The sequence below is a fragment of the Bombina bombina genome, chromosome 3 (assembly GCF_027579735.1).
Source record: "Bombina bombina isolate aBomBom1 chromosome 3, aBomBom1.pri, whole genome shotgun sequence".
NCBI classification, from domain to species: Eukaryota; Metazoa; Chordata; class Amphibia; order Anura; family Bombinatoridae; genus Bombina; species Bombina bombina.
Genome location: NC_069501.1, coordinates 232,365,958 through 232,378,400, shown reverse-complemented (window position 1 = coordinate 232,378,400; position 12,443 = coordinate 232,365,958). Strand labels below are relative to the sequence as shown.

General features: G+C 36.8%; 1 protein-coding gene across 1 annotated transcript in view; it reads right to left on the bottom strand.

Moving 5' to 3' along the window:
* The window catches only part of RSKR (ribosomal protein S6 kinase related), a 50,696-nt gene extending 39,785 nt beyond the window's left edge, over positions 1-10,911 (bottom strand). Inside the window, exons 1-2 of the mRNA XM_053705228.1 lie at positions 10,885-10,911; positions 10,372-10,620 (exon numbers count right to left, since the gene is read on the bottom strand). Coding sequence (XP_053561203.1) covers positions 10,372-10,620; positions 10,885-10,911 — 276 coding nt within the window. The remainder of the gene's footprint in view (positions 1-10,371; positions 10,621-10,884) is intronic.
* Positions 10,912-12,443: the final 1,532 nt, after the last annotated feature.

Sequence of the window (12,443 nt, the reverse complement as noted above, 5' to 3'; positions counted from 1 at the left end):
AGCAGTGTAAGGGTTAAGGCAGGTAGAGTAGTCAGACAGGCAGGTTCAGCAACAATATTTAATCAAGCAGTTTAAGGGTTAAGGCAGGTAGAGTAGTCAGACAGGCAGGTTCAGCAACAATATTTAGGCACATAGAAAGAACGATCTGTCACACACAGGAGCCCACAAAGTATCACCTATACTTGGGCAGTGACAGATCATTATTAGAACATTTAAATAAGCGCAGATTCGCGCCACTGAGCTCCAACCAGCATCCAGATTGTGCAGAGATGACATCAGCGCCGCATGCATCCGGAGCCGACACTGCCCCTGGCAACGAGCAAGGAAGGAGACGCCGCGCCCCTAGCAACAGCTAGAGCAGCGCGGCTTGACAGCTATGTTGTGAAATGTTTAAATAAAGAGGAATAATTTTGGAAAGACCCATGAGTGCCCTCCTACTTCTTCTGTTCCATTGCATGTTTTCTCTTGAAGAGTCACCTGGGCAATTCATTGAGGAAAGGGGAGTGAGTGCATGTTTCTTTGGATGAAATATAAAGATCCTGTGTTCCACGGATCATTGACATTGCACCCTCCTGAAGATAATACAGAGACTTACATTGTTGTCTCTCACCACACTGGGATTCAAGACTTTGTATGCTTTTTTTGTTTTAATAACACTAGCAGCAGCATTTTACATTGGGACACAGCCCATCGTGGTTGACGGCCTTCCTTTGGATATCCAACATGGATCACACCCGCATACATGAAGGGGAAGCTACAGCTTTGGTTACACAAGATTTTGATGATGATGAAGCGCTATTTGCATATACAGATGAGGATGCTGAGCACATTCTACAGGCATGTGATGGGGAAAAAATTGGAGAATCACCTCTTAACATATATCATAGATTGCTAAATATAAATAAAGAGAAAAGAGGTGGACTATAATTTGCACTCAAATTATTTAGCTGATTATTATAAAAAGAAACACATTCCTAGGGGTTTCTGTATTAAAAATCAGCCCACCATTGGACGCAACAATGTTGAGTTCTGTAAAACAAAATGGTGTTACATAGCAAAAAATTGTTCCCTAGATTGGGTTCTTTTGGTTATAGAGGAAGTTACTAGGTTAAAGAAAATTAAAAAAGGTGAAATTAAATTGTTGGAATCAGATAAAATGGTTTGCTTCTCTAATGATACCAGTGAAGACTGGTTGGGAAAATTAAAAGCACAGTTGGATAAATACAAACAAGAATTAATCAGTTTCAAAAATAAAAAATTACATACTGTAGAAACTGATTACAAAGAGAAAAGTGTTTACCCTTGGCTAAGTGACAAGCCCTCTTTCCATCGTAGGAGATTTAGGGATAACCGCACTAAACAGAGTATGCACACTACAGATACTAGCGGGGGAGATTCAAGTGGACAAGAAGGGTCCAGTAACACAAATACTTCCAGATACACATAGAGTGCAAACTAGATCTCAGTACAAAACTGCCCCTCATTCAAAAAAGGAGGTAGGAAAAGGGTCAGAAACCATGTCAAACGGGGTGGGCACCAAACCAAAACTCAAAATGTAAATACGGACTGTGACATCATCAATCTTAGCAGTCGTCAACTTAGTGAATCTGAGATTCGATTGCTCAATAAAGGGCTAAATTATGTACCAACTCCTAAGATTGATGAATTTGATAACCAGATTGACTTAGCCAGATCCCAGTGCCAAATTAAGTTAAAATACTTTTTTTTTTTAAATCTACCAATAATTCAGCTTTATCTGGACATAAACCTAAGTTTAAAAGTAAATCTAGATTTCATCCACCTACCACACATTTCTCTTTTAAGACCTTTACCTTTTTATGTTCAGTTGAAATTAATAAAAAAATTGCAAGCCTTCGTGATGATGACTCTATTATTATAAGATCTGCCGATAAGGGTGGAGCTATAGTTGTTTTGGACCATTCATACTATAGATCAGAATTACTTTCTCAACTTAATGACACTGTTACATATAGGGTATTACCAAAAAATCCTACCAAAGAATTTAAATTGTCATTGGAAAAAACACTATCTATGGCGTTGCAGGGCATGTATATAGATAAACCAACATTTAAATTCATGACCACTGACCATCCCAGATTTCCATTTATTTATACCATTCCTAAAATTCACAAAAATGCAGTCTCTCCCCCCGGACGCCCGATTGCTTCCGCTATTGGGGCTCTCTATCAAAGTGTGGCCCAATATGTGGATTACTTTTTACAAGACACTGTTAAAAAAACAGAAATATATCAGAGCGCCACCCTGTGGAGGCTGGGTCTATATGAAGCTATAAAGCGCCACAAATTAGAAAGTTTATGTTGATGACAATAACAATTTATTCAAGGTGAAATAACAGGTCAATATTAAAATTTCATAGATCCATGTAATTAACAATTCAGATAAACTTAAAACACAAGATGATAAAATGGTTAAAAACAGATGCTTAAAATCAAACCAAATACTAAAAGGTGTGATATGATCACAGTTTGCAATATACACAGTTAACAGTAATCTTGACTGTTACAAATGGTTACAATACTTTGTGATGTAAGCTAATAAATGTTAAATTGAATGGGGTCGCAACGATCGGCCCTGAAATATTCCGGATCGCACCATTTGTATATGGCTACAATCAATAGTATAAGTGATTAATATATGTCACAAAATAACACAACTAATGAATGATATGCTCACACCAGGAGTGGATAATTATGAAATAATAAGTCACAGATTAGCAGCGGTGTAGGAGACTAAAGTTTGGCAAAAATTAGTGATAGGTGACTAATACAGTTGCGAGCGTGTGGTGTTGTGTGGCGTGGATAATTAAAGTGTTAATGTAGATGAGTGAAAGTTATTTCAACTCTCGCTTTAGCTGTGGCTTTAACCAAAGATTGATGAGTTCCTTATAAAGTTGCAATCTCGTGACTAATACACGATAGGCTCATACCAAGAGCTTATACTATGTGCTTAACAGTGTTGAAATCTGTCAACGGTTGGCTATGGTGTAGACAAACAAAAATAGGCTGGTACCTAATATAATTGAGCGGTGGGCCTATAATGATGTACAATGGGTAAAGTGGATTAAAAGTGTAACATAAATATTTGGAACAGACAAGTGTGGTAACAAAAAACAGTGTAGAAAGATACAATAACACAGTGGAGTTGAAACAAAAATCTTCCTTAAAACTGACACTGATATTTTAAAAGTGCAAAAAACATTGCGTTCAAAAAATGTATATATATATACAAATACAAAAATGCAAAAAAGTGCTAGTGTAACAGTCATATTCTTAAAAATGGCTGCAGATACGTGTGAAAAAATAATCAAGGTGAAATCCAAAGGTGAGGGTAACTCAAAAACAAATGCAAAAGTACATAGGATCCCAAACGTTTGTACTAAGTGTCAAATAGCAGTTCCCATATTCAGTGTATGAGTGTTTCCTAATCCTCTTAGACGAAAAAGTTAGTGTTTGATTTCAACGTTGGTTCAGGAAAGGTCCTTCTGCCAAAGAGAAATAAATAATGGTATAGATTGTTTTAAAAGGGGGTAAATATCAAAATGCTCCTTACCAGTCAACGCGTTTCGGTCTTCCAGTGACCTTTATCAAGACTGTCAAAGGGACACAATTCAAGGCAGTTTTATTGACAGATGCAACACTTCAATACAAGTTCTACTTACAAACAGTAAGTTCTTTCAGGCATTTCACAATTTATGTTGTGAACATATAGGGTCTTTGTCCGCTGATATAGGTCGCCACGGTTGTTCACAAACACCCTATATGTTTACAACATAAATTGTGAAATGCCTGAAAGAACTTACTGTTTGTAAGTAGAACTTGTATTGAAGTGTTGCATCTGTCAATAAAACTGCCTTGAATTGTGTCCCTTTGCGCTGTCCTCTTTTACACAGATCATTTGCCCACTTGCTTGTACGACCGGTGTGAGGAGAAACACACAGGGACAGAGAATGGCGGCACTGATAGGGAGTTAAAGAAACTTCACTCGAAACTTACTCAGTGTGCCTACTGTTTGCATTTACATCCTCCTTTGCTAGTTAGGAGGCTACAGAGCAGCAAGACTGTTTTGTTCATATTATTGATTGATTTCTTTAAAGCGCTGCTCACTACTTCTGCAAGTATCTATTTATTTGTCAGTTTTAAGGACGATTTTTGTTTCAACGCCACTGTGTTATTATTGTATCTTTCTACACCGTTTTTTGTTACCACACTTGTCGGTTCCAAATATTTATGTTACACTTTTAATCCACTGTACCCATTGTACATCATTATACACCCACCGCTCAATTATATTAGGTACCAGCCTATTTTTGTTTGTCTACACCGTAGCCAACCGGTGACAGAGTTAAGCACATAGTGTAAGCTCTTGGTATGAACCTATCGTGTATTAGTCACGAGTATGCAACTTTATAAGGAACTCATCAATCTTTGGTTAAAGCCACAGCTAAAGCGAGAGTTGAAATAACTTTCCCTCATCTACATTAACACTTTAATTATCCACTCCACACAACACCACACGCTCGCAACTGTATTAGTCACCTATCACTAATTTTTGCCAACCTTTAGTCTCCTACACCGCTGCTAATCGGTGACTTATTATTTCATAATTATCCACTCCTGGTGTGAGCATATCATTCATTAGTTGTGTTATTTTGTGACCTATATTAATCACTTATACTATTGATTGTAGCCATATACAAACGGTGCGATCCGGAATATTTCAGGGCCGATCATTGCGACCCCATTCAATTTAACATTTATTAGCTTACATAACAAATCATTTGTCTAACAGTCAAGATTACTGTTAACTGTGCATATTGCAAACTGTGACCATATCATACCTTTTAGTATTTGGTTTGATTTTAAGCATCTGTTTTTAACCATTTTATAATCTTGTGTTTTAAGTTTATTTGAATTGTTAATTACATGGATCCATGAAATTTTAATATTGACCTGTTATTTCACCTTGAATAATTTGTTATTGTCATCAACGTAAACTTTGTAATTTGTGGCGCTTTATACATAGCTTCATATAGACCCAGCCTCCACAGGGTGGCGCTCTGATATATTTCTGATTACTGACAAATGTGTTAGTTGACAACTAGGTGTCATCCTATCAGAGCCAGAGGTCTGTTAATCAGCAGGCGCTTAGTAAACCTCTCCACTGTTAAAAAAAACACCAACATTTCTCTTAGATTCAATTGAATTAATTAAACTTATACATGACCAGTCATTTTCTAAAAAGGTGCTGCTGGTCACACTTGATGTGGCCAGTCTTTACGCCATAATTCCACATGATTTGGGGTTACAGGTAGTTAGGACTAAATTACTCTCTGATGATGGTTATTTAGGCCCTCTTATTGAATTCATTATATAACTATTGGAGATTTGTTTAACACACAATTATTTTCGGTTTGAAAATACATATTATCTGCAGTTGGTTGGCACTGCCATGGGGTCTCCAATGGCCCCTGCATATGCCAATTTATTTATGGCATGGTATGAAGATACATTTTTTTTTAACATTAAAAATCCACATATTCTCTTATACCGTCGGTACATTGATGATGTGTTTTTTATTTGGGTTGGCAGTGAAGCTGAATTGAAATGTTGGTTTGAACAATTAAATAATAATCTGCCAAATGTTCAGTTCAAAATGGAATTTGATCAATATCAGATAAAAAAATTAAATCTTTGTATATTTAAGGATGATAATTTGGATCACTGCTTGCTTAAGACTAAATGTTTTCAAAACCTACTGATAGGAATACTCTTTTAAAATGTCAGAGTTTTCATCCCCCACAGTTAAAATTTGGAATCCTTAAATCTCAATTTTCTGAGAGTTATTAGAAATAATACTGATACTCAAGATAAGCTTTCTCAGATTCACATTATGCGGGTTAGATTTTTAAGTAGGGGGTACAAGCTAAAAGATATTATGAGAGTATGGAATGAAATTGAACATTTAGATCAACAAAGAGAAACAGTGTAAAAAATTGGTATATTTTGACTCAAGATCCATCATTGCCCTTTAAGGATTTCAAACCACCTCGGATGGTATATAAGAAAGGCAAAAGCCTTCAGTCTGTAATTGTTAAACACAATGTACATATTGGTACCCATACTTGGCTACCTAAGAAAAAATTTGGTTGTTTTAAATGTGGCAGCTGTGTCACTTGCAATACTATGATCACTGGTGACAAGTTCAGAGATCCCTATAAATCTCAATATTTTTCTATAAGACACAGATTAACCTGTTCTTCTGACTTTGTGATTTATGTGATTGTTTGCCCCTGTGGGAAATATTACGTTGGAAAGACCTGTACTACCTTCAGGGAACACCTTACTAATCACAAGAGTGCCATTAGGGCAGCATATAATAAAAACAGCAGTGGCCAGCCAGTAGCACGCCACTTTTTACAACATGGCCATACGGTGGCTATGTTGAGAACAATCCTTATAGACAGGGTACCCTTGCTTAAAAAAGGAGGCAATAGGGATGAAGAGCTCCTTAAAAAGGAAGCACGCTGGATACACCATTTGGGCACTATGTGCCCTAAGGGTTTGAATACTGAATTAGATTTATCATTGTTTTACTAAAGACAATGGAGCATAAATATTACCCTCTCTTTGGGTCTTATTCTATTTTGTTCTATTTTTGTTAAAAAAAAAAAAAAAAGGTCTATGTGGGGACATTTGGTCTCTAGAGACCGCGACGTCCATATGTCACTAATATATAATTTAGATGATTTAATCGTCTCTCTAAGTAGTAAGTTTAAGTTCTGACTATTATGGAAAAAATTTGGTAAACATTAATGCATATGGTAATGGACAGTGTAGTTTGGTGCCTGCCAGTTTAAAATTTTAAATCCATTTATAAGTATGGTCTGTTGTCCATAAATGTGCTTTACCATTAGCCAAACAACTGGGGGTGTTGTGATTAGGCAGATTCCCACATTGGTCAGTTGTTTTGGTGCAATATCAACACGCACCCCCTGCCTTTGGTCCAATCAGCAGTGACGTTACGTAATGACGTATCAATGTGCAGTCTATTTAAAAATAGGCTCACACCTGCATTAGCATACTTGTATCCTGGATTACGGCGTCTCTAGCCGTTGCGCTATAACAGCAAGGTAAATAATTAGATGCTTCATATTACAGTTTGCTCAATAGCACATTTTGCAACATTGTTGCATTATCTGTATTATTTATATTGATGAGTGATATTAGGATGTCTAGTTAGAACTATTCAAAAAGAGAAAAGAGAAGAGGCGCCAAATGGTGTGTATCGTTTTAAATTCAGTAGGCCATGCCCCCAGATAAAAACTACTTACAAAATTTCCAGCACTTGAGAAGTGCCACAAATGCCTTCTGAACTATTTGCAGCCGTCCAGCTAGCTGATTTGTACCAGTACTGCTTCAATATTGTGCTGTGTGAGACAAAAAAACACAAAAGTGCCACAATAGTGTGTATCAGTGTGATCACTTGAAAAAGCGCAACAATTGAAATGTACTCACAGGATATAGGGCACTTGAGAAGTGCCACAAAGACCTCCTGGACACTTGTCAGCTGTCCAGCTCACTGATTTCACCGATATCCTCTGGGTTCAATAGTTCAGGTCACAAAAGGGCTCCAATGAAGCACTCTACGATATGCCTGCAGCTCAATGTCCTGTTACTTGCATAAATGGCTGTCAATATTAAATGCCAAAAAATGCCGTGCTACTTGTAATTGTAATATATAAAGATATTTATTTTAAAAACAATGTTACACTACGCGTTTCCCGGTTGCTAAGACCGCTTCCTCAGGTGTAAATACAAATACAAAGTAGCCAAATTTTATAGCCCATTGTCGGCGTCTATCCCGACCTAGGGCGCATGCGTGAGCAACTTAAACATCGTTAGCCAATCCGTGTCTGTATAGGAATTATGTGTGATCTAATAGGTTCCCACGTAGGGGCTTGGCCTGTGACGTTACCTACTATCATATGAGTGCAGTGATTGACACTAAGTATCGATGTACCACTTCAATGGCCATCACCGGTAAACAAACACATCGTAAGTGTTTTTCACATATTGCTAAAATTATTAAAGGATCGCCCCATTATTTTCAGTGCTTATTGTTTTAGCTCAGATTGGATTAGAGAATGTTGACCACGCATTTACAAATCATAAAAACCTTAAAAAATACAAGCATTACCTCATAATGCATATATCTCGACATCTAAATACATAAACTCGATAAAAATGTTTACCGGTGATGGCCATTGAAGTGGTAGCTAAAACAATAAGCACTGAAAATAATGGGGCGATCCTTTAATAATTTTAGCAATATGTGAAAAACACTTACGATGTGTTTGTTTACCGGTGATGGCCATTGAAGTGGTACATCGATACTTAGTGTCAATCACTGCACTCATATGATAGTAGGTAACGTCACAGGCCAAGCCCCTAAGTGGGAACCTATTAGATCACACATAATTCCTATACAGACACGGATTGGCTAACGATGTTTAAGTTGCTCACGCATGCGCCCTAGGTCGGGATAGACGCCGACAATGGGCTATAAAATTTGGCTACTTTGTATTTGTATTTACACCTGAGGAAGCGGTCTTAGCAACCGGGAAACGCGTAGTGTAACATTGTTTTTAAAATAAATATCTTTATATATTACAATTACAAGTAGCACGGCATTTTTGGCATTTAATATTGACAGCCATTTATGCAAGTAACAGGACATTGAGCTGCAGGCATATCGTAGAGTGCTTCATTGGAGCCCTTTTGTGACCTGAACTATTGAACCCAGAGGATATCGGTGAAATCAGTGAGCTGGACAGCTGACAAGTGTCCAGGAGGTCTTTGTGGCACTTCTCAAGTGCCCTATATCCTGTGAGTACATTTCAATTGTTGCGCTTTTTCAAGTGATCACACTGATACACACTATTGTGGCACTTTTGTGTTTTTTTGTCTCACACAGCACAATATTGAAGCAGTACTGGTACAAATCAGCTAGCTGGACGGCTGCAAATAGTTCAGAAGGCATTTGTGGCACTTCTCAAGTGCTGGAAATTTTGTAAGTAGTTTTTATCTGGGGGCATGGCCTACTGAATTTAAAACGATACACACCATTTGGCGCCTCTTCTCTTTTCTCTTTTTGAACAGAACCTGTGATTGCCAACACCTATCTGGAATGAGTCTGCTGCCTGGAGATTTTTAATACTTCTGAGAGTGTGGACTATCTAACTTATATTGATAGAGGGATAGTCATATCATTGTAGTATACTTTGATAATATCGTTTGAGTCTAACAATTTGTGTTTATATTTGTAGGTTGTTAAATTTGCTTGTTACATCATACATTGTTATTGTTATTTTAAAAGCAATTAGTGACAAGTTTTACATTTAACACTTTATTGTAGCACATAGCACACCAATACTGGCATTTTAATAACTGCCAGCACACGAGGGCGCCTCTAATTTCACTTTAACATATTTTCATTTGATAACTAGTTAGAACTATGTATAGGGTGTTTAGATCGATATGTTTCTATGCTAAGGCCTTTTTGAGATCTATTAGCCTCTCACAGCCTCTGGAGGTTTTAACACTGTGAGTAACAACATTGAGTTTGTGTATAATAGTGTGCTATTTAAGGTTGCAACATCTTAGACATTTGAGTGTTACATTTACATTGATAACGAAAAGGGTAAGATTTTCTGATACAGGGTGTACATTTATTGAGTAACCAATACTTGTCTTATAATGTAAATAGCTGTCTGCCAGTTTTTAGATATCTATATGCACACAAACTAAGTTTATATCTCTAGCGGTTTTTATTGTTAGTATAAGATTAACACATAAATGAAGGTGATTATTTTTAAGGGGACATAACAATGGGGGTTCTTTTGTATTTATTGGATGCATTTTTTGCTGATTTTTGGTATGTACTGTATATGGCAGTTTGTATATTGACTATATGCATACATTGTATATTTGCTAATTGACATATGATATATGTTTATTGTAGATTGTCTTGAAAAAGGCTGCCTAGAACAGCCGAAACGTCGACTTTGCTATGTTGTAAAATTTATAAATAAAGAGGAATATTTTTGAAAAGACCTGTGAGTGCCCTCCTACTTCTTCCATTGCGTGTTTTCTCTTGATGAGTCACCTGGGCAATTCATTGAGGAAAGGGGAGTGAGTGCATGTTTCTTTGGATGATATATATATATATTTATACACACACATATACATACGCATACACACATACATACTCTTACACTAGCAATATTGCAATATTTAAATAAAAGGAAAAAAAAATAAGAAAGAAATCTACCCTTAACTCCTGCTGTCCTGCCGGAGGCCAAACAGGAAATTCTGGCAGGAATAGGGAGATGCATTGTGGGAGAGGCCACTCGCCGTTTTTCTCCCTTGAAAAACTGGGGGGCTGTCCTGTTCTGAAATTTTCTTTTATTGTGCGGCCAGTCACACAAAGTCTGTCCAGTCCTGATGCAACCAGTTTGTTCCCTGCCAGCAATCCTTTCCATGGGGGAACTAACAGATGAGTAGATAAGGACAATCCACCCTGAAAGATAAACAATATTTCAGAAATACAGGACTTCTATAGGACTAACCATTTTTAATGTCTTCTTTGCAGAGAGTTGATCTTAAATAATTCTGGATATGGAAATTAATATTAATGGAAATCAGAAATATAACAACAAGCTTTGCAATATTAAATATCCACATATTCTTTGATAATTATATTTCATTTCATCATGAATAATACACAAATAAAATGTTTAGTATGCGGCTATATTTCACTGAATTCATTTTGCAGCCTCTTTACCTTAGTATCACTGCTTGCTGCTCCCATGTCAGCATTCATCCATCCAGGACAAGCTCTCTCCCCTTGCCAGCGTCTGATCTCCAGAGGGTCATGTGCCCGGGTAATCCGCTTTAGTTTGACAAACAACTTTAATCCGCTTCTAAGAACCACTCATTACTTATGTATCCAGCGCAGCATTATTCATGAGTGCCCAGAATCTAAATCTCTTGTGGAGTGACGGAATTTTACAAATCTGCACTCTGATTATGTAACGTAATTTGGCAGGAGGGCAAATAGCATTTGTCAGGTGATCACAAGTGCTGAATCAAAGAGAATTAAATTGACATAGCACTCATTTTTTCTCCCGCTTATATTAAAGGACCACTAAATACAGTAGACTCCCATAATTAACAAGTGGAAAATAAAAAGACAATGCAACAACACATTCTGAATTTCACAAAAGCAGATTTTTTTTTTCTGCCAAATTTATTTTTCTTCCATTTGCCAGACCCCTGTACCATGTGACAGACATCAACCAATCACAGACTAGTATACGTATACCCTGTGAGCTTGTGCACATGCTCAGTAGGAGCTGGTGTCTCAAAAATTGTGCATATAAAAAGATTGTGAAAAATTTGATAATGGAAGAAAATTTGAAAAAAGTCTTAGAATTGTGTGCTCTTTCTGAATCATCAAGTCTATTTTGATTTAAGTGTCCCTTTAATGGAAGGCAAACATTGCAATTTGTATTTATTTTTTTGCATAAAAACATTAAAGATACAAGAAAGTAAAAATGTAACTTTCCAGATAGCGCATGTCATTTTAAAAGACTCCCGTTTGCATCTATTATCAAATTTACTTAGTTATCTTGGTATATGTTGTTAACAAGCATAGCTAGGTAGGCTCAGGAGCAACAGTGCACTATTGGGAGCTAGCTGGAGATTGGTGGCTGCACACACTTTTCCCTTGTCATTGGCTCAGTAGATGTGTTTAGCTAGGTTTCCAGTAGTAGATTGCTGCTCTGCAACTGACATTACCTATGTGTTTAACCTATTTGCTCACAGAATGCACAACACTGACAAAGGGACAATAAATTCTAAATTAAACTTTTATGATTCAGACTGAGCATACAATTTTAAGCAATTTTCCATTGTACTTCTGTTATCTAAAATACTTTGTTCTCTTGATATCCTTTTAGAAAAGCATACCTAGATAGGGTCAGGAGCAGCAATGCATTACTGTGAGCTAGCTGCTGATTGGTGGCTGTACATATATATAACTATTATCATTGGCTCTCCGGATGTGTTAAGATAGCTCATAGTAGTGAATTACTGCTACTTCAATAAAAGATACCAAGAGAATGAATCAAATTTGATCATAGAAGAAAACTATTTTTTTTAATTGTATGCTCTATCTGCATTATTAAAGAAAAAAACATGTGTTTTGTGTCCCTTTAAGAAGTTGTTGGGCAGATAAACTTCTGACCTGTATGCTCCGTGTCCTTCATGAGCCACCTAGGCCTTACCAAAGGCTGACTATAAGTTTATATTGGTAAATTCTGCTCACCTTGCTATATTTAC